This window comes from Oncorhynchus tshawytscha, linkage group LG28, assembly GCF_018296145.1.
Source record: "Oncorhynchus tshawytscha isolate Ot180627B linkage group LG28, Otsh_v2.0, whole genome shotgun sequence".
Taxonomy (NCBI): domain Eukaryota; kingdom Metazoa; phylum Chordata; class Actinopteri; order Salmoniformes; family Salmonidae; genus Oncorhynchus; species Oncorhynchus tshawytscha.
In genome coordinates, this window is record NC_056456.1 from 452,755 (window position 1) to 480,254 (window position 27,500).

General features: G+C 48.6%; 1 protein-coding gene across 1 annotated transcript in view; it reads right to left on the minus strand.

Annotated features, from left to right (window-relative positions):
- Window positions 1-27,500, minus strand: part of LOC112262517 (protein unc-13 homolog B-like) — a 174,006-nt gene that overhangs the window by 84,085 nt on the left and 62,421 nt on the right. Inside the window, exons 3-9 of the mRNA XM_042308333.1 lie at window positions 26,753-26,796; window positions 26,475-26,550; window positions 25,990-25,995; window positions 23,141-23,209; window positions 21,013-21,232; window positions 14,131-14,358; window positions 1,276-1,417 (exon numbers count right to left, since the gene is read on the minus strand). Of these exons, the coding sequence (XP_042164267.1) occupies window positions 1,276-1,417; window positions 14,131-14,358; window positions 21,013-21,232; window positions 23,141-23,209; window positions 25,990-25,995; window positions 26,475-26,522 (713 nt within the window). The 5' untranslated portion in view covers window positions 26,523-26,550; window positions 26,753-26,796. The remainder of the gene's footprint in view (window positions 1-1,275; window positions 1,418-14,130; window positions 14,359-21,012; window positions 21,233-23,140; window positions 23,210-25,989; window positions 25,996-26,474; window positions 26,551-26,752; window positions 26,797-27,500) is intronic.

Consider the following 27,500-nt stretch of genomic DNA (forward strand, 5'->3'; position numbering starts at 1 on the left):
CAGGGTAAAGAGAGAAGAAGAGGAGGGTGAAGAGAGAAGGTATGAGAAGAGGAGGGTGAAGAGGAGGAGGAGAATGTGAAGAGGAGGAGGGTGAAGAAGAGGAGGGTGAAGAGAGAAGGTATGAGAAGAGGAGGGTGAAGAAGAGGAGGGTGAAGAGAGAAGGTATGAGAAGAGAGGGTGAAGAAGAAGGTATGAGAAGAGTGAAGAAGAGAGGGTAAAGAGGAGAAGAGAAGAGAGGAGGGTGAAGAGAGAAGGTATGAGAAGAGGAGGGTGAAGAAGAGCAGGGTAAAGAGGAGAAAGTATGAGAAGAGGAGGGTGAAGAGAGAAGGTATGAGAAGAGGAGGGGTGAGAAGAGGAGGGTGAAGAGGAGGGTGAAGAGGAGGAGGGTGAAGGGAGAATGTGAAGAGAGAGGAGGGTGAAGAAGAGGAGGGTGAAGAGAGAAGGTATGAGAAGAGGAGGAAGAGAAGGTAAGAAGAGCAGGGTAAAGAGAGAAGGTATGAGAAGAGGAGGAAGGAGTGAAGAGGTAGAAGGTATGAGAAGAGGAGGGTAAAGAAGAGGAGGGAAGGGAGAATGTGAAGAGGAGGAGGGTGAAGAAGAGGAGGGTGAAGAGAAGAGGAAGAGGAGGGTGAAGAAGAGGAGGGTGAAGAGGAGGAGGGTGAAGAGGAGGATGACGAGGAGGAGGGTGAAGAAGAGCAGGGTGAAGAGAGAAGAGTATGAAGAGAGGAGGGTGAAGGGTGAAGAGGAGGAGGGTGAAGAGGAGGAGGGGGTGAAGAAGAGGAGGGTAAAGAGAGAAGGTATGAGAAGAGGAGGGTGAAGAGAGAAGGTATGAGAAGAGGAGGGTGAAGAGAGAAGGTATGAGAAGAGGAGGAGGAAGGAGAGAAGAAGGTAAAGAAGAAGAGGAGGGTAAAGAAGAGAAGGTATGAGAAGAAGAGGAGGATGAAGAGGAGGAAGGAGGATGACGAGGAGGAGGGTGAAGAAGAGCAGGGTGAAGAGAGAACGAAGAAGGTAGGAGGGTGAAGAAGAGGAGGGTGAAGAGGAGGAGGGTGAAGAAGAGCAGGGTAAAGAGAGAAGGAATGAGAAGAGGAGGATGAAGAGAGAAGGTATGAGAAGAGCAGGGTAAAGAGAGAAGGTATGAGAAGAGGAGGGTGAAGAAGAGCAGGGTAAAGAGAGAAGGAATGAGAAGAGGAGGGTGAAGAGGAGGAGGGTGAAGAGGAGGATGAAGAGGAGCAGGGTGAAGAAGAGGAGGGTAAAGAGAGAAGGTATGAGAAGCCTTACAAGTTGAATTTCTCCTCCCAGACAGGGTTGAGGTTTCCGTAGATGGTCTTGGTTCTCTTCTTAGTCTTCCCCACCTGAATGGTCACGTAGGGATCACTGGAGCCAGTCCTGTCTTTAGCCTGGAGACCCTGAGCACTGACAACTAACACACACACACACACACACGTTATTTCACATTGGATGAAAAGGCAATGACAGACATAGACGTCCATGGCACAAACACACACAGAATGTGACCTCACCATGTGACCTGACCATGTGACTCACCGTTCAGCAAAACTACAGCAAATAATTGAATGAGTCATCGTCACTGCTGGGCTGGCTGATGTTTTGAACCCATTTCTCAACAATTGACTTAAAGTCCATGTACAATCCCACTGAATACTCTGTGTTTTGGTCATATGAATAAAAATAACACTGAATAATCTGTGTTTTGCTCATAAATATATGAATAAAATAAACATGATTAATAATCCTAGAAAAATACAAAATATTATATTCTATCTTCAATTCAGCATTCCATTGAAGAACATATAACCACAGAGATAGAATGATTCATGCACAAAGCCCCCTCCCTCCCAGAGTCCTTTGCTGTTGGCATCCCGGGAGGTAAGAGGAGCCACGCTGTGAGTGGAGAAACGCTTAAAGCCATGTTGATAAGGATGGGATAAATGCGTTGCTAACCCTTTCATTTAGACCCATAAACAATCAACATTTAGACCCATAAACAAACAACAATTAGGCCGATAAACAAACAACATTTAGACCCATAAACAGACAACATTTAGACCCATAAACAAACAACATTTAGACCCATAAACAAACAACATTTAAACCCATAAACAAACAACATTTAAACCCATAAACAAACAACATTTAGACCCATAAACAATCAACATTTAAACCCATAAACAAACAACATTTAGACCCATAAACAGACAACATTTAGACCCATAAACAGACAACATTTAGACAATAAATAAACATGATTTATTTCAGTAACCTGTCTAATCTGTGCAGTGATATCAAATCACTATGATGTTGTTAGTCACCCAGCCTTTAACAGATCTGTGATTTCCTCCCTATCTAAGACCAAGCAGTAGCAGGCTTTGCTCAGCAGGAGAACACAATAAACTGTTGCTATTTCAACTGTGGTAACTTCACTGCAACTAAATGTAACAATCTATTACATTTGGTTGATCATCAGGCAGTTGGTTGAAAACCACTTGAAGGTCCAAAACACTGTAGATTGTAGAATAGTTGGGCGATATTATGGGTATCTGAGTACCAGTGAAGTCACTACAGGTGGTAAAGTCATGGGCTGTTACAATCGCTTAGCCATTCAGAGACCTGGTTAAAAAGTGCTTTGCAATAATAATGTCATATCTACCACCAACTACACCGTGTGACAGAGGCACCAACTACACAGTGTGACAGAGGCACCAACTACACAGTGTGACAGAGGCACCAACTACACCACCCACTACACTGTGTGACAGAGGCACCCACTACACTATGTGACAGAGGCACCCACTACACCACCCACTACACTGTGTGACAGAGGCACCCACTACACTATGTGACAGAGGCACCCACTACACAGTGTGACAGAGGCACCCACTACACAGTGTGACAGAGGCACCCACTACACAGTGTGACAGAGGCACCCACTACACCGTGTGACCAGAGGCACCCACTACACTGTGTGACCAGAGGCACCCACTACACTGTGTGACAGAGGCACCCACTACACCGTGTGACAGAGGCACCAACTACACCGTGTGACAGAGGCACCACTACACCGTGTGACAGAGGCACCCACTACACCGTGTGACAGAGGCACCAACTACACCGTGTGACAGAGGCACCAATTACACCACCCACTACACTGTGTGACAGAGGCACCCACTACACTATGTGACAGAGGCAACCAATACACAGTGTGACAGAGGCACCCACTACACTGTGTGAACAGAGGCACCCACTACACTGTGTGACCAGAGGCACCCACTACACTGTGTGAACAGAGGCACCCACTACACTGTGTGACCAGAGGCACCCACTACACCGTGTGACAGAGGCACCAACTACACCGTGTGACAGAGGCACCCAACTACACTGTGTGACCAGAGGCACCCACTACACTGTGTGACAGAGGCACCCACTACACAGTGTGACCAGAGGCACCCACTACACACCGTGTGACCAGAGGCACCAACTTCACCATGTGACAGAGGCACCCACTACACCATGTGACCAGAGGCACCCACTACACCATGTGACCAGAGGCACCCACTACACCATGTGACAGAGGCACCAACTACACCGTGTGACAGAGGCACCAACTACACCGTGTGACCAGAGGCATCCACTACACTGTGTGACAGAGGCACCCACTACACCGTGTGACCAGAGGCACCAACTACACCGTGTGACAGAGGCACCCACTACACTGTGTGACAGAGGCACCCACTACACCGTGTGACCAGAGGCACCAACTACACCGTGTGACAGAGGCACCCACTACACTGTGTGACAGAGGCACCCACTACACCGTGTGACCAGAGGCACCCACTACACCGTGTGACAGAGGCATCCACTACACTGTGTGACAGAGGCACCCACTACACCGTGTGACCAGAGGCACCAACTACACCGTGTGACAGAGGCACCCACTACACCGTGTGACAGAGGCATCCACTACACTGTCTTGTCAAACAGCTAAAGTAAAATTAGCTACATGGACACCTTGCATGATAATTTTTATAAAGTGAGATCTATGGCCTCCCGGGTGGCGCAGTGGTTAAGGGCGCTGTAGTGCAGCGCTAGCTGTGCCACCAGAGACCCTGGGTTCACACCCAGGCTCTGTCGTAACCGGCCGCGACCGGGATGCACAACGCAATTGGCCTAGCGCCGTCCGGGTTAGGGAGGGCTTGGCCAGTAGGGATATCCTTGTCTCATCGCGCACCAGCAACTCCTGTGGCGGGCCGGGCGCAGTGCGCGCTAACCAAGGTTGCCAGGTGCACTGTGTTTTCTCCGACACATTGGTGCGGCTGGCATCCGGGTTGGATGCGCGCTGTGTTAAGAAGCAGTGCGGCTTGGTTGGGTTGTGTCTCGGAGGACGCATAACTTTCAACCTTCATCTCTCCCGAGCCGTACGGGAGTTGTAGTGATGAGACAAGATAGTAGCTACTAAACAATTGGATACTGGGGAGAAAAAGGGGTAAAAATGCAACAAACAAAAAAACAGAAAAAAAAGAAGGGAGATCTGGACATTTCAACAGAGGTGATCCTACTCACTGGTTAGGTGTGATGATCGTTCCCATGGAAATGCCACTGGCATGCCAGCCTGATGTCAGAGGTTTTCATGACGGCGTGATGAGACTGGTTTTTAAGGGAGAGCGACCCTTAAAGTGGTGGGTCACACTAATGATCAGGGTAGCATCATTGTGAGAATGGATAGCTGGAGCCGTCTGAGCGGTTGACTTCGGAACCCTCAGGGTAGCATCATTGTGAGAATGGATAGCTGGAGCCGTCTGAGCGGTTGACTTCGGAACCCTCAGGGTAGCATCATTGTGAGAATGGATAGCTGGAGCCGTCTGAGCGGTTGACTTCGGAACCCTCAGGGTAGCATCATTGTGAGAATGGATAGCTGGAGCCGTCTGAGCGGTTGACTTCGAACCCTCAGGGTAGCATCATTGTGAGAATGGATAGCTGGAGCCGTCTGAGCGGTTGACTGTGGTGGAACCCTCAGGGTAGCATCATTGTGAGAATGGATAGCTGGAGCCGTCTGAGCGGTTGACTTAGGGCGGAACCCTCAGGGTAGCATCATTGTGAGAATGGATAGCTGGAGCCGTCTGAGCGGTTGACTTCGGAACCCTCAGGGTAGCATCATTGTGAGAATGGATAGCTGGAGCCGTCTGAGCGGTTGACTTCGGAACCCTCAGGGTAGCATCATTGTGAGAATGGATAGCTGGAGCCGTCTGAGCGGTTGACTTCGGAACCCTCAGGGTAGCATCATTGTGAGAATGGATAGCTGGACTCTAGTTTCACTAAGCGGTGCTGTGAGGTGTGGTGTAGTACAGTGTTACAGTGTGGTTAGGGCTGTGGTGTAGTACAGTGTTACAGTGTGGTTAGGGCTGTGGTGTAGTACAGTGTTACAGTGTGGTTAGGGCTGTGGTGTAGTACAGTGTTACAGTGTGGTTAGGGCTGTGGTGTAGTACAGTGTTACAGTGTGGTTAGGGCTGTGGTGTAGTACAGTGTTACAGTGTGGTTAGGGCTGTGGTGTAGTACAGTGTTACAGTGTGGTTAGGGCTGTGGTGTAGTACAGTGTTACAGTGTGGTTAGGGCTGTGGTGTAGTACAGTGTTACAGTGTGGTTAGGGCTGTGGTGTAGTACAGTGTTACAGTGTGGTTAGGGCTGTGGTGTAGTACAGTGTTACAGTGTGGTTAGGGCTGTGGTGTAGTACAGTGTTACAGTGTGGTTAGGGCTGTGGTGTAGTACAGTGTTACAGTGTGGTTAGGGCTGTGGTGTAGTACAGTGTTACAGTGTGGTTAGGGCTGTGATGTAGTACAGTGTTACAGTGTGGTTAGGGCTGTGATGTAGTACAGTGTTACAGTGTGGTTAGGGCTGTGATGTAGTACAGTGTTACAGTGTGGTTAGGGCTGTGGTGTAGTACAGTGTTACAGTGTGGTTAGGGCTGTGGTGTAGTACAGTGTTACAGTGTGGTTAGGGCTGTGATGTAGTACAGTGTTACAGTGTGGTTAGGGCTGTGGTGTAGTACAGTGTTACAGTGTGGTTAGGGCTGTGGTGTAGTACAGTGTTACAGTGTGGTTAGGGCTGTGGTGTAGTACAGTGTTACAGTGTGGTTAGGGCTGTGGTGTAGTACAGTGTTACAGTGTGGTTAGGGCTGTGGTGTAGTACAGTGTTACAGTGTGGTTAGGGCTGTGGTGTAGTACAGTGTTACAGTGTGGTTAGGGCTGTGGTGTAGTACAGTGTTACAGTGTGGTTAGGGCTGTGGTGTAGTACAGTGTTACAGTGTGGTGTAGTACAGTGTTACAGTGTGGTGTAGTACAGTGTTACAGTGTGGTTAGGGCTGTGGTGGTCATGACATTTTGTCAGACGGTTATTGTCATGTAAGAGACTGCTGGTCTCACTGTATTTGACTGTTTGTTAACATAAACCTGTTTAGCACTTCCAGGTCTCCAGCTGTATTCAAGCCTCTGATGACGCCTTTGGAACATCTACATTATAAAAAAGCCTAATCAATCAAATTAATATACACCATCTAAAGAAACACTATGACATGAAGAAAATGTATTTTAAAAGAGAATATGAGTTGGCCTACTGTTATCTGGCTATTGTTAAAAATAAATGGTAACCTTCATTTAACTAGGCAAGTCAGTTACTAAGAACAATTTCTTATTTACAATGACAGCCTACACCGGACAAACCCGGACGATGCTGGGCCAATTGTGCGCCGCCCTATGGGACTCCCAATTACAGCCTGGATTGTGATACAGCCTGGATTCGAACCAGGGTGTCTGTAGTGACGCCTCTAGCAGTGAGATGCAGTGCCTTAGACCGCTGCGACACTCGGGAGCCCAGCAATGCTCCGTGCCCTAGGCTGTAGGATTGTTCATTTACCTGACGAGATATGCTTATAAGTCCCAGGCCATTCTTTTATAGTATTTTACAGTAAGAAGAATATAACTGAACTGAATAAAATAGAAAGGATATTTTTCCCATCTGGAGCGAGTGCACATATGAAGTGGCTGTACTGTATGTTATAAAAGTGATCATTTGAAACAGGTCCTATATGCTATATTTAGAGTTATTTATTTGGCAACTTCAGTTGTGAATGATACAAACATTAGAATGTCTAAGAAATCTACGCATATATGGGCTGCATGATGGCGACTACAGGATATTGATGATTTTAGAAGGTTGACTGCACAGCTGTTCACTCATCAAGTGATCACATTTTACCCCATCAGACTATTCTCACCGTAATCTTGTCTTTACAAATATGTAAGATCAGTGTTGATTTAGAATGGCCCATTATCAATTGTACACTATATATACAGCAGTATGTGGACACCCCTTCAAATAAGTGGATTCTGCTAATTCAGCCACACACGTTGCTGACTGGTGTATAAAATCGAGCACACAGCCATGCGATCTCCATAGACAAACATTGGCAGTAGAATGGCCTTACTGAAGAGCTGCTCAGTGACTTTCAACATAGCATCGTCATAGGATGCCACCTTTCCAACAAGTCAGTTGGTCAAATTTCTGTCTTGCTAGAGCTGCTTGGTCAACTGTAAGTGCTGTTATTGTGAAGTGGGAACATCTAGGTGCAACAACGGCTCTGCTGCAAAGTGGTAGGCCACACAAGCTCACAGAATGGGACTGTCGAGTGCTCAAAGCGTGTAGCACGTAAAAATCATCTGTCCTTGGATGCAACACTCACTACAGAGTTCCCGAACTGCCTCTGGAAGCAACGTCAGCTTCATGAAATGGGTTTTAATGGCTGAGCAGCCGAAGATCACCGGGCGCAATGCAAGTGTCGGCTGGAGTGGTGTAAAGCTCGCCGCCATTAGACTCTGGAGCAGTGGAAAAGCATTCTCTGGAGAGATGAATCATACTTCACCTTCTGGCAGTCCCGACGGACAAATCTGGGTTTGGTTGTGCCAGGAAAACGCTACCTGCCCCAACGCATAGTGTCAACTGTAAAGTTTGGTGGAGGAGGAATAATGGTCTGGGGCTGTTTTTCATGGTTCGGGCTAGGCCCCTTAGTTCCATCGAAAGGATATCTTAACGCTACAGCATACAATGACATTCTAGATGATTTTGTGCTTCCAACAATGTGGCAACAGTTTGGGGAAGGCTCTTTCCTGTTTCAGCATGACAATGCCCCCGTGCACAAAGCCAGGTCCATACAGAAATGGTTTGTCAAGATCGGTGTAGAAGAACTTAACTGGCCTGCACAGAGCCCTGACCTCAACCTCATCGAACACCTTTGGGATGAATTGGAACGTTGACTGCGAGCCAGACCTAATCGCCCAACATCAGTGCCCGACCTCACTAATGCTCTTGTGGCTGAATGGAAGCAAGTCCCAACAGCAATGTTCCAACATCTAGTGGAAAGTGTTGTAGCAGCAAAGGGGGGAGGACCAACTCCACATTAATGCCCATGATTTTCTAATGAGATGTTCAACGAGTAAGTGTCCACATACTTTTTGGTCATGTAATGTATTTCACTAAACTGTTGACAGCCCCTCTGCGCGTTCAAGAAAGGATTAAAGAGAGAAGGAAACGCATGGTGGTGAGATATTCTGTATAGCTGAAGGTAATGAGTCACCCAATGAATTATGGGAAGAAGAAAAAAACATCTCTATTACTAGGCTATTCAAAATCTACGGAGCACCTTAGGGGTCATGTTGAAAAGAAAGAAACAGCCAAACTAATCCGTTCCCTGTGGGTTTTTTATCCATTACCTCTGATTTGTAGGCTATCATGATGCTCCCACTTGACCAATAACATTTTGTAGCCGAAAATGTAATTGTGTTTTTAGTTAATTATTTACGGACTTCCTGCCTAGGGATGAGAGTGCATCTTAGTTGCCCCATATTTGCAACTTGAGTGGTTTTTCACACCCATTACTATTATTTTCCTGTATGATTCAGAGGCATATGAAAACACTGAATCTGAGAATACACTATTGAGTGATCAGCGCCATTTGATGCATGTCATTAACTAAATAGAATTACATTTAGACTGCAAAATGTTATCGGGCCAAGTGGGATTGTAATGGGAAAGGAAAGGGGGATACCTAGTCAGTTGTACAACAGAAAGGGGGATACCTAGTCAGTTGTACAACAGAAAGGGGGATACCTAGTCAGTTGTACAACAGAAAGGGGGATACCTAGTCAGTTGTACAACAGAAAGGGGATACCTAGTCAGTTGTACAACAGAAAGGGGGATACCTAGTCAGTTGTACAACAGAAAGGGGGGATACCTAGTCAGTTGTACAACAGAAAGGGGATACCTAGTCAGTTGTACAGAAAGAAAGGAAAGGGGGATACCTAGTCAGTTGTACAACAGAAAGGGGATACCTAGTCAGTTGTACAACAGAAAGGAAAGGGGATACCTAGTCGGTTGTAGAGTGTTGCGTGTGGTAGAGTGTTGCGGTGTGGTAGAGTGTTGCGGTGTGGTAGAGTGTTGCGGTGTGGTAGAGTGTTGCGGTGTGGTAGAGTGTTGCGGTGTGGTAGAGTGTTGCGGTGGGTAGAGTGTTGGGTGTGGTTTGGTAGAGTGTTGCGGTGTGGTAGAGTGTTGCGGTGTGGTAGAGTGTTGCGGTGTGGTGTGGTGAGTGTTGCAGTGCGGTGTGGTAGAGTGTTGCGGTGTGGTGTGGTAGAGTGTTGCGGTGTGGTAGAGTGTTGCGGTGTGGTGTGGTAGAGTGTTGTGGTGTGGTAGAGTGTTGCGGTGTGGTAGAGTGTTGTGGTGTGGTAGAGTGCTGCGGTGTGGTAGAGTGTTGCAGTGCGGTGTGGTAGAGTGTTGCGGTGTGGTGTGGTAGAGTGTTGCGGTGTGGTAGAGTGTTGCGGTGTGGTAGAGTGTTGCAGTGCAGTGTGGTAGAGTGTTGCAGTGCAGTGTGGTAGAGTGTTGCGGTGTGGTAGAGTGTTGCGGTGTGGTAGAGTGTTGCGGTGTGGTAGAGTGTTGCAGTGCGGTGTGGTAGAGTGTTGCGGTGTGGTAGAGTGTTGCAGTGCCTAGAGTGTTGCAATGCGGTAGAGTGTTGCGGTGTGGTAGAGTGTTGCGGTGTGGTAGAGGTTGCAGTGCGGTGTGGTAGAGTGTTGCGGTGTGGTAGAGTGTTGCGGTGTGGTAGAGTTGCAGTGTGGTAGAGTGTTGCAGTGTGGTAGAGTGTTGCGGTGTGGTAGAGTGTTGCAGTGCGGTGTGGTAGAGTGTTGCGGTGTGGTAGAGTGTTGCGGTGTGGTAGAGTGTTGCAATGCGGTGTGGTAGAGTGTTGCAGTGTGGTAGAGTGTTGTGGTGTGGTAGAGTGTTGCCGGTGTGGTAGAGTGTTGCGGTGTGGTAGAGTGTTGCGGTGTGGTAGAGTGTTGCGGTGTGGTAGAGTGTTGCGGTGTGGTAGAGTGTTGCGGTGTGGTAGAGTGTTGCAGTGCGGTGTGGTAGAGTGTTGCAGTGCAGTGTGGTAGAGTGTTGCAGAGTGTTGCGGTGTGGTAGAGTGTTGCGGTGTGGTGTGGTAGAGTGTTGCGGTGTGGTAGAGTGTTGCGGTGTGGTAGAGTGTTGCAGTGCGGTGTGGTAGAGTGTTGCGGTGTGGTAGAGTGTTGCGGTGCGGTGTGGTAGAGTGTTGCGGTGTGGTAGAGTGTTGCAGTGCGGTGTGGTAGAGTGTTGCAGTGCGGTGTGGTAGAGTGTTGCGGTGTGGTAGAGTGTTGTGGTGTGGTAGAGTGTTGCGGTGTGGTAGAGTGTTGCGGTGTGGTAGAGTGTTGCAGTGCGGTGTGGTAGAGTGTTGCGGTGTGGTAGAGTGTTGCGGTGTGGTAGAGTGTTGCAATGAGGTATGGTAGAGTGTTGCAGTGCGGTGTGGTAGAGTGTTGTGGTGTGGTAGAGTGTTGCGGTGTGGTAGAGTGTTGCAGTGCGGTGTGGTAGAGTGTTGCAGTGTGGTGTGGTAGAGTGTTGCGGTGTGGTAGAGTGTTGCAGTGCGGTGTGGTACAGTGTTGCAGTGCGGTGTGGTAGAGTGTTGCGGTGTGGTAGAGTGTTGCAGTGCGGTGTGGTAGAGTGTTGCGGTGTGGTAGACAGTGCGGTGGGTAGAGTGTTGCGGTGTGGTAGAGTGTTGCAGTGTGGTGTGGTAGAGTGTTGCAGTGTGGTAGAGTGTTGCAGTGCGGTGTGGTAGAGTGTTGTGGTGTGGTAGAGTGTTGTGGTGTGGTAGAGTGTTGTGGTGTGGTAGAGTGTTGTGGTGTGGTAGAGTGTTGTGGTGTGGTAGAGTGTTGTGGTGTGGTAGAGTGTTGCAGTGCGGTAGAGTGTTGCGGTGTGGTAGAGTGTTGCGGTGTGGTAGAGTGTTGCGGTGTGGTAGAGTGTTGCGGTGTGGTAGAGTGTTGCAGTGCGGTGTGGTAGAGTGTTGCAGTGTGGTAGAGTGTTGCGGTGTGGTGTGGTAGAGTGTTGTGGTGTGGTGTGGTAGAGTGTTGTGGTGTGGTAGAGTGTTGCGGTGTGGTAGAGTGTTGCGGTGTGGTAGAGTGTTGCGGTGTGGTAGAGTGTTGCGGTGTGGTAGAGTGTTGCAGTGCGGTGTGGTAGAGTGTTGCGGTGTGGTAGAGTGTTGCGGTGTGGTAGAGTGTTGCGGTGTGGTAGAGTGTTGCGGTGTGGTAGAGTGTTGCAGTGTGGTGTGGTAGAGTGTTGCAGTGTGGTAGAGTGTTGCGGTGTGGTAGAGTGTTGCGGTGTGGTAGAGTGTTGCGGTGTGGTAGAGTGTTGCAGTGTGGTGTGGTAGAGTGTTGCAGTGCGGTGTGGTAGAGTGTTGCGGTGTGGTAGAGTGTTGCAGTGCGGTGTGGTAGAGTGTTGCGGTGTGGTAGAGTGTTGTGGTGTGGTAGAGTGTTGTGGTGTGGTAGAGTGTTGCGGTGTGGTAGAGTGTTGCAGTGCGGTGTGGTAGAGTGTTGTGGTGTGGTAGAGTGTTGCGGTGTGGTGTGGTAGAGTGTTGCGGTGTGGTAGAGTGTTGCGGTGTGGTGTGGTAGAGTGTTGCGGTGTGGTAGAGTGTTGCGGTGTGGTGTGGTAGAGTGTTGCGGTGTGGTTGAGTGTTGCGGTGTGGTAGAGTGTTGCGGTGTGGTAGAGTGTTGCAGTGTGGTAGAGTGTTGCGGTGTGGTAGAGTGTTGCAGTGTGGTGTGGTAGAGTGTTGCAGTGCGGTGTGGTAGAGTGTTGCGGTGTGGTAGAGTGTTGCAGTGTGGTAGAGTGTTGCGGTGTGGTAGAGTGTTGCGGTGTGGTAGAGTGTTGCAGTGTGGTGTGGTAGAGTGTTGCAGTGCGGTGTGGTAGAGTGTTGCGGTGTGGTAGAGTGTTGCGGTGTGGTAGAGTGTTGCGGTGTGGTAGAGTGTTGCAGTGCGGTGTGGTAGAGTGTTGCGGTGTGGTAGAGTGTTGTGGTGTGGTAGAGTGTTGTGGTGTGGTAGAGTGTTGCGGTGTGGTAGAGTGTTGCAGTGCGGTGTGGTAGAGTGTTGTGGTGTGGTAGAGTGTTGCGGTGTGGTGTGGTAGAGTGTTGCGGTGTGGTAGAGTGTTGCGGTGTGGTAGAGTGTTGCAATGCGGTGTGGTAGAGTGTTGCGGTGTGGTGTGGTAGAGTGTTGCAGTGCGGTGTGGTAGAGTGTTGCGGTGTGGTGTGGTAGAGTGTTGCAGTGTGGTGTGGTAGAGTGTTGCAGTGTGGTGTGGTAGAGTGTTGTGGTGTGGTAGAGTGTTGCGGTGTGGTAGAGTGTTGTGGTGTGGTAGAGTGCTGCGGTGTGGTAGAGTGTTGCAGTGCGGTGTGGTAGAGTGTTGCGGTGTGGTAGAGTGTTGCGGTGTGGTAGAGTGTTGCAGTGTGGTAGAGTGTTGCGGTGTGGTGTGGTAGAGTGTTGCGGTGTGGTAGAGTGTTGCGGTGTGGTGTGGTAGAGTGTTGTGGTGTGGTAGAGTGTTGCGGTGTGGTAGAGTGTTGCGGTGTGGTGTGGTAGAGTGTTGTGGTGTGGTAGAGTGCTGCGGTGTGGTAGAGTGTTGCAGTGCGGTGTGGTAGAGTGTTGCGGTGTGGTAGAGTGTTGTGGTGTGGTAGAGTGTTGCGGTGTGGTAGAGTGTTGCGGTGTGGTAGAGTGTTGTGGTGTGGTAGAGTGTTGCGGTGTGGTAGAGTGTTGCGGTGTGGTAGAGTGTTGCAGTGCGGTGTGGTAGAGTGTTGCGGTGTGGTAGAGTGTTGTGGTGTGGTAGAGTGTTGCAATGTGGTGTGGTAGAGTGTTGCAGTGTGGTAGAGTGTTGTGGTGTGGTAGAGTGTTGCAGTGCAGTGTGGTAGAGTGTTGCGGTGTGGTAGAGTGTTGCGGTGTGGTAGAGTGTTGCGGTGTGGTAGAGTGTTGCGGTGTGGTGTGGTAGAGTGTTGTGGTGTGGTAGAGTGTTGCAGTGCGGTGTGGTAGAGTGTTGCGGTGTGGTAGAGTGTTGCGGTGTGGTAGAGTGTTGCGGTGTGGTAGAGTGTTGCGGTGTGGTAGAGTGTTGCAGTGCGGTGTGGTAGAGTGTTGCGGTGTGGTAGAGTGTTGCGGTGTGGTAGAGTGTTGCGGTGTGGTAGAGTGTTGCGGTGTGGTAGAGTGTTGCGGTGTGGTAGAGTGTTGCAGTGCGGTGTGGTAGAGTGTTGCGGTGTGGTAGAGTGTTGTGGTGTGGTAGAGTGTTGCGGTGTGGTAGAGTGTTGCAGTGCGGTGTGGTAGAGTGTTGCGGTGTGGTAGAGTGTTGCAGTGCGGTAGAGTGTTGCAGTGCGGTGTGGTAGAGTGTTGCGGTGTGGTAGAGTGTTGCAGTGTGGTGTGGTAGAGTGTTGCGGTGTGGTAGAGTGTTGCAGTGTGGTGTGGTAGAGTGTTGCGGTGTGGTAGAGTGCTGCAGTGTGGTGTGGTAGAGTGTTGCGGTGTGGTAGAGTGTTGCAGTGTGGTGTGGTAGAGTGTTGCAGTGTGGTGTGGTAGAGTGTTGCGGTGTGGTAGAGTGTTGCAGTGTGGTGTGGTAGAGTGTTGCAGTGTGGTGTGGTAGAGTGTTGCGGTGTGGTAGAGTGTTGTGGTGTGGTAGAGTGTTGCGGTGTGGTAGAGTGTTGCAGTGCGGTGTGGTAGAGTGTTGCAGTGCGGTGTGGTAGAGTGTTGCGGTGTGGTGTGGTACAGTACATACCTGTGATGGTGATCTTGGCAGACCACTTGGAGGTTCCGTCTAACACGCTCTGTTTTATGGTCTTCATCTGCTGCGCATGGAGCAGCTTAGTGACAGCAAACACAGCCCTGATCTCGTCAAAGATCTCCGGCTTGTTCCTCTCCCTGATCTTCATCCTGTCCTTCATAGCTGTGATGATGTGCTGGGTCCGGTCCTCTGCTCCCGTCTTAGAGCTCTTCTCAGCCGCCCCTGGAGAGAGGGAAGGAGAAAGGGGAGGAGAGAGGGGAGGAGAGAAGGAAGGAGAAAGGGGAGGAGAGAGGGAAGGAGAGAAGGGAGGAGAAAATTGAAAAGGAGAGGGAGATTTACACTAGCAACGGTAATCAAAATAGTTCTATTAAATGCAACAGTTGGACAATATAATACTACAACTACTAATAATAATGATACTACTACTACTAATAATAATAATAATACTGATAATACTAATAACACTACTACTACTAATAATAATAATCCTACTACTAATAATAATGATAATTCTACTACTAATAATACTACTACTACTACCAATAATGATACTACTACTAATACTACTACTAGTGATAATGATAATACCAATGCTACTAATAATACTAATACTACTAATAATACTAAGAATAATGATAATAATAATAATAATAATAATAATAACAATGCTACTAATAATGCTACCGCTAATAATACTAATACTGATAATACTAATAATAATAGTACCACTAATAACAATAATGATACTACTACTAATAATAATAATAATAATAATAACAATAATAATACTGATAATACTAATAATAATAATGATACTACTAATACTACCAATAATAATAATGATAATACTAATAATACTGATAATAATAACAATAGTGGTAATACTAATAATACTACTAATACTACTACAATGATAATAATAATAATGATAATACAAATAATAATAATAATGATAATACTAATACTACCGCTAAGAATAATAACAATACCACTACTAATAATTATAATAACAATACTACTAATAATAATGATAATAACAATACTGCACATAACGATAATACTAATACTACTACTAATAATTATAATAACAGTACTACTACTAATAATTATAATAACAATACTACACATAACGATAATACTAATACTACTACTAATAATTATAATAACAATGCCACTACTAATAATTATAATAACAATACTACTAATAATTATAATAACAATACCACTACTAATAATTATAATAACAATACCACTACTAATAATTATAATAACAATACTACTACTAATAATGATAATAACAATACTACTACTAATAATTATAATAACAATACCACTACTAATAATTATAATAACAATACTACTACTAATAATGATAATAACAATACTACTAATAATAATATACTGATAATAACAACAATAATAATAACAATTATCATCATCATCATCATCATAATAATAATCTATGCCATTTAGCAGACGCTTTTATCCAACGCGATTTACAATGGATGAAGATACTTCAAACTTTTAGAATTTTTATAATCCATTCAGCACTTAAAACATTTTACTCGCACAACAAATAATTAATGGTTGTCAAATGGCTTTTTCTTCGTAGAATGCACTCATATATACATGTTCTTATTGTATACAGTATTTTTGAAATATTTGCTCTGTTACCCTACCTGCCCTCACCTGCCCTGTCTACCCTACCTGCCCTCACCTGCCCTGTCTACCCTACCTGCCCTCACCTGCCCTGTCTACCCTACCTGCCCTCACCTGCCCTGTCTACCCTACCTGCCCTCACCTGCCCTGTCTACCCTACCTGCCCTCACCTGCCCTGTCTACCCTACCTGCCCTCACCTGCCCTGTCTACCCTACCTGCCCTCACCTGCCCTGTCTACCCTACCTGCCCTCACCTGCCCTGTCTACCCTACCTGCCCTCACCTGCCCTGTCTACCCTACCTGCCCTCACCTGCCCTGTCTACCCTACCTGCCCTCACCTGCCCTGTCTACCCTACCTGCCCTCACCTGCCCTGTCTACCCTACCTGCCCTCACCTGCCCTGTCTACCCTACCTGCCCTCACCTGCCCTGTCTACCCTACCTGCCCTCACCTGCCCTGTCTACCCTACCTGCCCTCACCTGCTCTGTCTATCATACCTGCCCTCACCTGCCCTGTCTACCCTACCTGCCCTCACCTGCTCTGTCTATCATACCTGCCCTCACCTGCTCTGTCTATCATACCTGCCCTCACCTGCCCTGTCTATCATACCTGCCCTCACCTGCCCTGTCTACCCTACCTGCCCTCACCTGCTCTGTCTATCATACCTGCCCTCACCTGCCCTGTCTACCCTACCTGCCCTCACCTGCTCTGTCTATCATACCTGCCCTCACCTGCCCTGTCTACCCTACCTGCCCTCACCTGCTCTGTCTATCATACCTGCCCTCACCTGCCCTGTCTACCCTACCTGCCCTCACCTGCCCTGTCTATCATACCTGCCCTCACCTGCCCTGTCTACCCTACCTGCCCTCACCTGCCCTGTCTATCCTACCTGCCCTCACCTGCCCTGTCTACCCTACCTGCCCTCACCTGCTCTGTCTATCATACCTGCCCTCACCTGCCCTGTCTACCCTACCTGCCCTCACCTGCTCTGTCTATCATACCTGCCCTCACCTGCCCTGTCTACCCTACCTGCCCTCACCTGCTCTGTCTATCATACCTGCCCTCACCTGCCCTGTCTACCCTACCTGCCCTCACCTGCTCTGTCTATCATACCTGCCCTCACCTGCTCTGTCTATCATACCTGCCCTCACCTGCTCTGTCTATCATACCTGCCCTCACCTGCCCTGTCTACCCTACCTGCCCTCACCTGCCCTGTCTATCATACCTGCCCTCACCTGCCCTGTCTACCCTACCTGCCCTCACCTGCCCTGTCTATCATACCTGCCCTCACCTGCCCTGTCTATCATACCTGCCCTCACCTGCCCTGTCTACCCTACCTGCCCTCACCTGCCCTGTCTATCATACCTGCCCTCACCTGCCCTGTCTACCCTACCTGCCCTCACCTGCTCTGTCTATCATACCTGCCCTCACCTGCTCTGTCTATCATACCTGCCCTCACCTGCTCTGTCTATCATACCTGCCCTCACCTGCTCTGTCTATCATACCTGCCCTCACCTGCCCTGTCTACCCTACCTGCCCTCACCTGCTCTGTCTACCCTACCTGCCCTCACCTGCTCTGTCTATCATACCTGCCCTCACCTGCCCTGTCTACCCTACCTGCCCTCACCTGCTCTGTCTATCATACCTGCCCTCACCTGCTCTGTCTATCATACCTGCCCTCACCTGCTCTGTCTATCATACCTGCCCTCACCTGCTCTGTCTATCATACCTGCCCTCACCTGCTCTGTCTATCATACCTGCCCTCACCTGCTCTGTCTATCATACCTGCCCTCACCTGCCCTGTCTACCCTACCTGCCCTCACCTGCTCTGTCTATCCTACCTGCCCTCACCTGCTCTGTCTATCATACCTGCCCTCACCTGCTCTGTCTATCCTACCTGCCCTCACCTGCTCTGTCTACCCTACCTGCCCTCACCTGCCCTGTCTACCCTACCTGCCCTCACCTGCTCTGTCTATCATACCTGCCCTCACCTGCCCTGTCTACCCTACCTGCCCACCTGCTCTGTCTATCATACCTGCCCTCACCTGCCCTGTCTACCCTACCTGCCCTCACCTGCTCTGTCTATCCTACCTTCCCTGTCTACCCTACCTGCCCTCACCTGCTTTGTCTATCCTACCTGCCCTCACCTGCTCTGTCTATCCTACCTGCCCTGTCTACCCTACCTGCCCTCACCTGCTCTGTCTATCCTACCTGCCTTCACCTGCTCTGTCTATCCTACCAGCCCTCATCTGCTCTGTCTATCCTACCTGCCCTCACCTGCTCTGTCTATCCTACCTGCCCTGTTACCCTACCTGCTCTGTCTAACCTACCTGCACTCACCTGCTCTGTCTATCCTACCTGCACTCACCTGCTCTGTCTATACTACCTGCCCTCACCTGCCCTGTCTATCCTACCTGCACTCTGTCTATCCTACCTGCCCTGTCTACCCTACCGGCACTCACCTGCTCTGTCTAATCTACCTGCCCTGTCTACCCAACCTGCCCTCACCTGCCCTGTCTACCCTACCTGCCCTCACCTGCTCTGTCTACCCTACCTGCCCTGTCACCCTACCTGCTCTGTTACCCTACCTGCCCTCACCTGCCCTGTCTACCCTACCTGCCCTCACCTGCTCTGTCTATCATACCTGCCCTCACCTGCCCTGTCTACCCTACCTGCCCTCACCTGCTCTGCCTATCCTACCTTCCCTGCCTACCCTACCTGCCCTCACCTGCTCTGTCTATCCTACCTGCCCTGTCTACCCTACCTGCCCTCACCTGCTCTGTCTATCCTACCTGCCTTCACCTGCTCTGTCTATCCTACCAGCCCTCATCTGCTCTGTCTATCCTACCTGCCCTCACCTGCTCTGTCTATCCTACCTGCCCTGTTACCCTACCTGCTCTGTCTAACCTACCTGCACTCACCTGCTCTGTCTATCCTACCTGCACTCACCTGCTCTGTCTATACTACCTGCCCTCACCTGCCCTGTCTATCCTACCTGCACTCTGTCTATCCTACCTGCCCTGTCTACCCTACCGGCACTCACCTGCTCTGTCTAATCTACCTGCTCTGTCTACCCTTCCTGCCCTCACCTGCTCTGTATCCTACCTGCACTCACCTGCTCTGTCTATCCTACCTGCCCTGTCTACCCTACCTGCCCTCGCCTGCTCTGTCTATCCTACCTGCACTCACCTGCTCTGTCTATCCTACCTGCTCTGTCTAACCTACATGCCCTCACCTGCTCTGTCTATCCTACCTGCACTCACCTGCTCTGTCTATCCTACCTGCCCTCACCTGCTCTGTCTATCCTACCTGCACTCACCTGCTCTGTCTATCCTACCTGCCCTGTCAACCCTACCTGCCCTCACCTGCTCTGTCTATCCTACCTGCACTCACCTGCTCTGTCTATCCTACCTGCCCTGTCTACCCTACCTGCCCTCGCCTGCTCTGTCTATCCTACCTGCACTCACCTGCTCTGTCTATCCTACCTGCCCTGTCTACCCTACCTGCCCTCACCTGCTCTGTCTATCCTACCTGCTCTGTCTACCCTACCTGCCCTCACCTGCTCTGTCTATCCTACCTGCCCTGTCTATCCTACCTGCCCTCACCTGCTCTGTCTATCCTACCTTCCCTGTCTATCCTACCTGCACTCACCTGCTCTGTCTATCCTACCTGCCCTCACCTGCTCTGTCTATCCTACCTTCCCTGTCTATCCTACCTGCACTCACCTGCTCTGTCTATCCTACCTGCCCTGTCTATCCTACCTGTACTCACCTGCTCTGTCTATCCTACCTGCACTCACCTGCTCTGTTACCCTACCTGCCCTCACCTGCTCTGTCTACCCTACCTGCCCTCACCTGCTCTGTCTATCCTACCTTCCCTGTCTATCCTACCTGCACTCACCTGCTCTGTCTATCCTACCTGCCCTGTCTATCCTACCTGCACTCACCTGCCCTGTCTATCCTACCTGCACTCACCTGCTCTGTCTATCCTACCTGCCCTCACTTGCTCTGTCTACCCTACCTGTTGTTGTCACGTTCTGTTGCATAATTCAACAAGTAGCCGGATACCCTCAGATTAAAAATCAACAGGCTCGGCTCTAGATTACACCCGTCTAAACAGACTTTACATTGTTAGAGAGATCAGACAAAATATCACTATAATCCCAGTGTTCATTTTCAGAAGTTGTTTTCGTTTTTCAACTGTATTAAACTTGAAACTTTTTAAAATTCCACAAAAAATGAACACCCATCAAAATGAAGTTATATTTCTTGTGATGTAAGTGTTGAGACAGTGTGTTAAATCCCAGACGAAGCTTCAGCGTTCTTATAGATTCAACGGAAAGACAACGTGTTCCATTGAGCCCATTACATCACCAGGGTGTGTTTGACAGGTCATTACAAATATATCCGCAGTCGTAGCGTTTAAAGGGGGGGAAACGACGGGCGCAAGAGTATGAAAGAGTCGAGTAAAATGAAAGCAATCGATCCAGAGAGATGTAACAATCAATCCAGAGAGATTTAATAATCAATCCAGAGAGATTTAATAATCAATCCAGAGAGATTTAATAATCAATCCAGAGAGATTTAATAATCAATCCAGAGAGATGTAACAATCAATCCAGAGAGATTTAATAATCAATCCAGAGAGATTTAACAATCAATCCAGAGAGATTTAATAATCAATCCAGAGAGATTTAATAATCAATCCAGAGAGATGTAACAATCAATCCAGAGAGATTTAATAATCAATCCAGAGAGATTTAATAATCAATCCAGAGAGATTTAACAATCAATCCAGAGAGATTTAATAATCAATCCAGAGAGATTTAATAATCAATCCAGAGAGATGTAACAATCAATCCAGAGAGATTTAATAATCAATCCAGAGAGATTTAATAATCAATCCAGAGAGATTTAATAATCAATCCAGGGAGATTTAATAATCAATCCAGGGAGATTTAACAATCAACCCAGAGAGATTTAACAATCAATCCAGAGAGATTTAATAATCAATCCAGAGAGATTTAACAATCAATCCAGAGAGATTTAAGTGACACCCCTCAAACACAGGAAATAGATATGTGAAAAAGACAGATCCTCAGGTGGGAGGGGCATGCACGTTGTGAGTTACACAAGAAAAGGTACAATTGAATGTCCTCAGCATTTCAACTCCCTCTTTCCTCCCATTTTTACTAGCCCTTATCTTCTCCTCTACTCACTCTGCAGACAGTCAGCGTTGAGCAGCTCCTGGCACTTCTCGTGAACTTTGACCCCACACTCAGCACACCTCATGCCCTGGCGGGCGATGCCCCAAAGCAGTCCCTCACACTCATAGCAGTAGGTGGGTGTGGAGGCGGTCCACACCTGGAAGGCATGGGGCGTGGTGCAGGAGATGGGGTAGATCAGAGCCTGCAGGGTTTTCTTATACACGTGGTTCTTCTGTAGGAGAAGAGAGAGGGAGGGGAAGACAGAGATAGATAGAGGGACAGAGAGACAGATAGATAGGAAGAGGGAGAGAGGAGGAGAGAGAGGTAGAGGGACAGAGAGAGAGATAGATAGGAAGAGGGAGAGAGGGGGTAAGAAGTAGAGAAGAACAGAAAAAATATCAAGATTGAAAGGGAGGGGAAGAGATAGGGAGAGAAAGAGAGAGGGTAACAGACAATGTTTAGTCATGTGCAGTGGGTAGTGCAGAGCAGAGTTGAGGTGCACACAAAACCGTAGGCTGAGGTATGAACACTCACAGGGGAACTCAACCTTATGTTTGTTTGTTTGGTTACAACTGGAACGTTACAAAAGATATGAGTCACCATCAGCCATCATTTCTTCTCAGAATGTGACAGGGATATGGGGTCAGGGAGAGAGGTAGGGAGAGGGAGCGAGGCATGGATAGGGGGAGAGGAAGAGGGGGAGGGAGGGAGAGAGGTAGGGAGAGGGAGCGAGGCACGGAGAGGGGGAGAGGAAGAGGGGGAGGGAAAGGGAGGGAGAGAGGTAGGTAGGGAGAGGTAGAGGGAGAGGGGTAGAGGGAGAGGGTGAGAGGGATAAGGGGGATAAGTAGAGGGAGAGGGAGAGAGGGATAAGGGGGATAAGTAGAGGGAGAGGGAGAGAGGGATAAGGTGGATAGGTAGGGGGAGAGGGAGAGAGGGATAAGGGGAGAGGGATCTAGGGGATAGTTAGGGGAGAGAGGGATAAGGGGAGAGGGAGAGAGGGATAATGGGGAGAGGGAGAGAGGGATACAGGGGAGAGGGATAAGGGGATAGGTAGGGGAGAGGAGAGGGGATAAGGGGAGAGGGAGAGAGGATAAGGGGAGAGGGAGAGGGGGATAAGGGGGACAGGGATAAGGGGAGAGGGATAAGGGGAGAGGGAGAGGGATAAGGGGGATAGGTAGGGGAGAGGGAGAGGGGATAAGGGGAGAGGGATCTAGGGGATAGTTAGGGGGAGAGAGGGATAAGGGGAGAGGGAGAGAGGGATAATGGGGAGAGGGAGAGAGGGATACAGGGGAGAGGGATAAGGGGGATAGGTAGGGGGAGAGGGGTAGAGGGAGAGGGTGAGAGGGATAAGGGGGATAAGTAGAGGGAGAGGGAGAGAGGGATAAGGTGGATAGGTAGGGGGAGAGGGAGAGAGGGATAAGGGGAGAGGGATCTAGGGATACAGGGGAGAGGGGATAAGGGGAGGGATAGGTAGGGATAATGGGGAGAGGGAGAGAGGGATAAGGGGAGAGGGATAGAGGGGATAGGTAGGGGAGAGGGAGAGGGGGATAAGGGGACAGGGATAGGGGATAGGGGGAGAGGGAGAGGGGGAGAGGGATAAAGGGGATAGGTAGGGGGAGAGGGAGAGGGGATAAGGGGAGAGGGAGAGAGGGATAAGGGGGAGAGGGAGAGGTAGGGAGAGGGATAATGAGAGTTAGGGAGAGGGGGAGAGGGATAAGGGGAGAGGGAGAGGGATAAGGGGAGAGGGAGAGGGATAAGGGGGATAGGTAGGGGAGAGGGAGATAAGGGGAGAGGGATAAGGGGGAGAGGGAGAGGTAGAGAGAGGGATAATGAGAGTTAGGGAGAGGGGGAGAGGGATAAGGGGAAAAGGTAGGGAGAGCGGGAGAGGTAGAAGGGGGAGAAGGAGTGGTAGGGAGAGGGGGAGAGGTAGAAGGGGGAGAGGGAGAAGAGGTAGCGAGAGGGTGATAAGAGAGAGGCAGCGAGGTAGGGAGAGCGGGAGAAAGAAAGAAGGAGAGTATTGTACCAGGGAAAGCCACACTAAGCTATTTATAAAGTCACACAGACCAGCGCTTCACACAAAATGACCAAGGAAAGGTCAGACTGAATAGATTAACAAGTGGTGAACGGTGTGTCCTCTCACCAGCTCCTGGTCCTTCTGGGACGTCTTTGTAGCCATAGAGAGTCCTGCCTTCCTGGCCTGCAACATGGACTGAGAGAGAGAGAGAGAGAGAGAGAGAGAGAGAGAGAGAGAGAGAGAGAAGAGAGAGAGAGACAGAGAGAGAGAGACAGAGAGAGAGAGAGAGAGAGAGAGAGAGAGAGAGAGACAGAGAGAGAGAGAGACAGAGAGAGAGAGAGAGAGACAGAGAGAGAGAGAGAGAGAGAGAGAGAGAGAGAAGAGAGAGAGAGACAGAGAGAGAGAGAGAGAGAGAGAGAGAGAGAGAGAGGAGAGACAGAGACAGAGAGAGACAGAGACAGAGAGACAGAGAGAGAGACAGAGAGAGAGAGAGAGAGAGAGGAGAGACAGAGAGAGAGACAGAGAGAGAGAGAGAGAGAGAGAGAGAGAGAGAGACAGAGAGAGAGAGACAGAGACAGAGAGAGAGAGAGAGAGGGAGAGACAGAGAGAGAGAGACAGAGAGAGAGAGAGAGAGAGAGAGAGAGAGAGAGAGAGAGAGAGGGAGAGACAGAGAGAGAGAGAGAGAGAGACAGAGAGAGAGAGAGAGAGAGAGAGAGAGAGAGAGAGAGAGAGAGAGAGAGAGAGAGAGAGAGAGAGAGAGAGAGAGAGAGAGAGAGAGAGAGAGAGAGAGAGAGAGAGAGAGAGAGAGACAGAGACAGAGAGACAGAGAGAGAGAGAGAGAGACAGAGACAGAGACAGAGAGAGAGAGAGAGAGAGACAGAGAGAGAGAGATACAGAGAGAAGATTGAAAAGATTGAAGATTGAGATCAGAAGAGAGGTTTATTATCTACAAATACAATAACTGGGGTTTAGTTCACACTCAGACATATAATATATGTGTGAACAGGGGATAAGGTGTCTTAGCCTGGCTACCAGTTAGAATTTTCGTTCCACTCCTTTGCATGACACAGGTTCTGGATTTCAGGCTAAAGGTTTCAATGGGCCAGGATATAACCTGTTGTGTATGTGACTCAGACTATAGTTGTCTAAGGACAGATCATGTGTGCTTAGCAGTGCTCTGATATGTCCCTGTGTGTCTAATTCCCTCTCTCCTCCACAGTGGACTGTCTCACAACCGCATACACATACTAAGAACCTCTCTGTCTGTGTGTCTGGAGGGTCTGCTCCCTGCTAGACAAGCTAATCAATGTCGTCAGCCGTTTCCCGCTAAATGGCAAAAATGCTCTCGAATGCTCCGAAGAGAAAAACAAGATAAACAAAGCAAAACTCCACTCTGCAAGAGGTGTCTTTTTGTTTAGTCACTGTGTGCTACAGCGTATGAAAGCCGATGTGTGTGGGAGAAGAGATGGACAGGGTTATAATGTGTGTGGTGTAATTTGTTGTGAAGTAGGTGGATTTGTTTTCTCCTGTTTCGACAACTACAGTAAGGACCTGGTGGAGTGGCATAAACAGTCACTAAACCACATAGGTTTAGCCTACATAGCCTACAGTAGTTTAGCCTACAGTAGTTTAGCATACATGGCCTACAGTAGATTAGCCTACATAGCCTACAGTAGTTTAGCCTACATAGCCTACAGTAGTTTAGCCTACATAGCCTACAGTAGTTTAGTCTACAGTAGTTTAGCCTACAGTAGTTTAGCCTACAGTAGTTTAGCCTACATAGCCTACAGTAGTTTAGTCAACATAGCCTACAGTAGTTTAGTCTACAGTAGTTTAGCCTACAGTAGTTTAGCCTACAGTAGTTTAGCCTACATAGCCTACAGTAGTTTAGCCTAGAGTAATTTAGCCTACATAGCCTACAGTAGTTTAGCCTACTGTAGTTTAGCCTACAGTAGTTTAGCCTACATAGCCTACAGTAGTTTAGCCTACAGTAGTTTAGCCTACAGTAGTTTAGTCTACATAGCCTATAGTAGTTTAGCCTACAGTAGTTTAGTCTACATAGCCTACAGTAGTTTAGCCTACAGTAGTTTAGCCTACAGTAGTTTAGTCTACATAGCCTACAGTAGTTTAGCCTACAGTAGTTTAGCCTACAGTAGTTTAGCCTACAGTAGTTTAGTCTACATAGCCTACAGTAGTTTAGCCTACAGTAGTTTAGTCTACATAGCCTACAGTAGTTTAGCCTACAGTAGTTTAGTCTACATAGCCTACAGTAGTTTAGCCTACAGTAGTTTAGTCTACATAGCCTATAGTAGTTTAGCCTACAGTAGTTTAGTCTACATAGCCTATAGTAGTTTAGCCTACAGTAGTTTAGGCTACAGTAGTTTAGCATACATAGCCTACAGTAGATTAGCCTACATAGCCTACAGTAATTTAGCCTACATAGCCTACAGTAGTTTAGTCTACATAGCCTACAGTAGTTTAGCCTACAGTAGTTTAGTCTACAGTAGTTTAGTCTACATAGCCTATAGTAGTTTAGCCTACAGTAGTTTAGTCTACAATAGGTAGTTTAGCCTCTAGTAGTAGCCTACAGTAGTTTAGCCTACAGTAGTTTAGTCTACATAGTTTAGCTACAGTAGTTTAGCCTACAGTAGTTTAGCCTACAGTAGTTTAGTCTACAATAGGTTAGTCTACATAGCCTATAGTAGTTTAGCCTACAGTAGTTTGTCTACAGTAGTTTAGTCTACATAGCCTACAGTAGTTTAGCCTACAGTAGTTTAGCCTACAGTAGTTTAGTCTACAATAGGTTAGTCTACATAGCCTACAGTAGTTTAGCCTACAGTAGTTTCTCTACGGACTTTAGTGTTGACCTCGGAGTGAAACTGTTAGTCACAACGTGGATGCTATCGACTTGCTGTTGTCAGCGTGTGTGTGTGTGTGTGTGTGAGGCTGTGTTGAGCTCACTGTCAGACACTTACCATTGCCTGAGGGAAGACAGTGACAGGGGCAGGACGAGAAAGAACAAGAAATAATCAAGGTTAGAGCATCACAAGAAGACTGGTGTTCCTCAGAGAGGAGCTCTCCCACATCAAACACTTCAAACACAGTCAGACGTCGCTCTGCTCTGAGAGACTTGAGGAGGAGAGAAACGTCAATGGATTTTCTTTAGTGACACGTAAATACAACACAATTTGGAAACAGAACGACCTTGAACCAAGTTTTTAAAACATGCACAGTGCAGGATGATGTGTACAAATACAGTACCCTGCTGTATCCAGCACCTTGAACAGGCTGCACTACTGTACACAGGCCTTGTAGTTCTTTAGGTTTCTGCAATAGTATTTTCATTTGACTTTACAGCGGTCCGATTCATTTATGTAACCGAAGGTAAATCTTTATCTTGTCGTCTGCCTGAGGTACTATGAGTTCAGGAGTCAAAGGTCAAGAGGTCAGAGAAACTCACCAGCTCGCTGACCAGGGGGATAGGCCGTCTCTTGCGGAGGTCAGGCATGCTGTCGATCCCAAAGGGCGTGGCACCACTAAACACACACACACACAGTTCAAAACAAGATACAACAACGTATCAAATCTATTAGAGGTCATCATTGCTGGTGGTTGGACTCCAGTCCACTTGAATATGTACAGATCCACACACAGATAAAGACACACACAAAGACAGGACAGGACAGACGCACACACACACACACACACACACACACAGACAGAGGCATTGTCACTGACCCAGGCTTGGCCCACGGATGCAGGCTGGGGTCTCCATCTCGGCCCTGTAATAGAGGTCAAAGGTCAGGCGTTTAGCCACTGAGACTGACAGTTCTCATAGAAGTTAAGATAATAGAACATGTACACATAATATGACATAAAATCAAAGCAGAATCAGAGACAGAGGGGTTGGACGGGGTTGGTTGAGTTTCACTGAAGCCAGAGAGGATTTCCATCGGCTAAAACACACAAGGTTGGATGAGGGAGCATCATCAACTGCACATGAAGAGGCATAGAACTGCTACCCACCCACCCACCCACACATGCACACACCCACCCACCCACAGATGTACTCACCCACCCACACATGCACTCACCCACCCACCCACACATGCACTCACCCACCCACCCACACATGCACACACCCATCCACCCACACATGCACTCACCCACCCACCCACCCATGCACCCACCCACCCACCCACACATGCACTCACCCGACAACACACATGCACACACCCACACATGCACACACCCACCCACACATGCACTCACTCACCCACGCACCCACACATGCACCCACTCACCCACCCACCCACACATGCACCCACTCACCCACCCATGCACCCATGCAGTCACTCACACACAAACACCTACAAATGTAACCCACAAATCTTTCCTTCTCAAATACACTTTTTTGCTGTCAACAAACAATCTTTCATCATCAATACTGTCCATGATGTCCCTCCACTTTCATCATCAATACTGT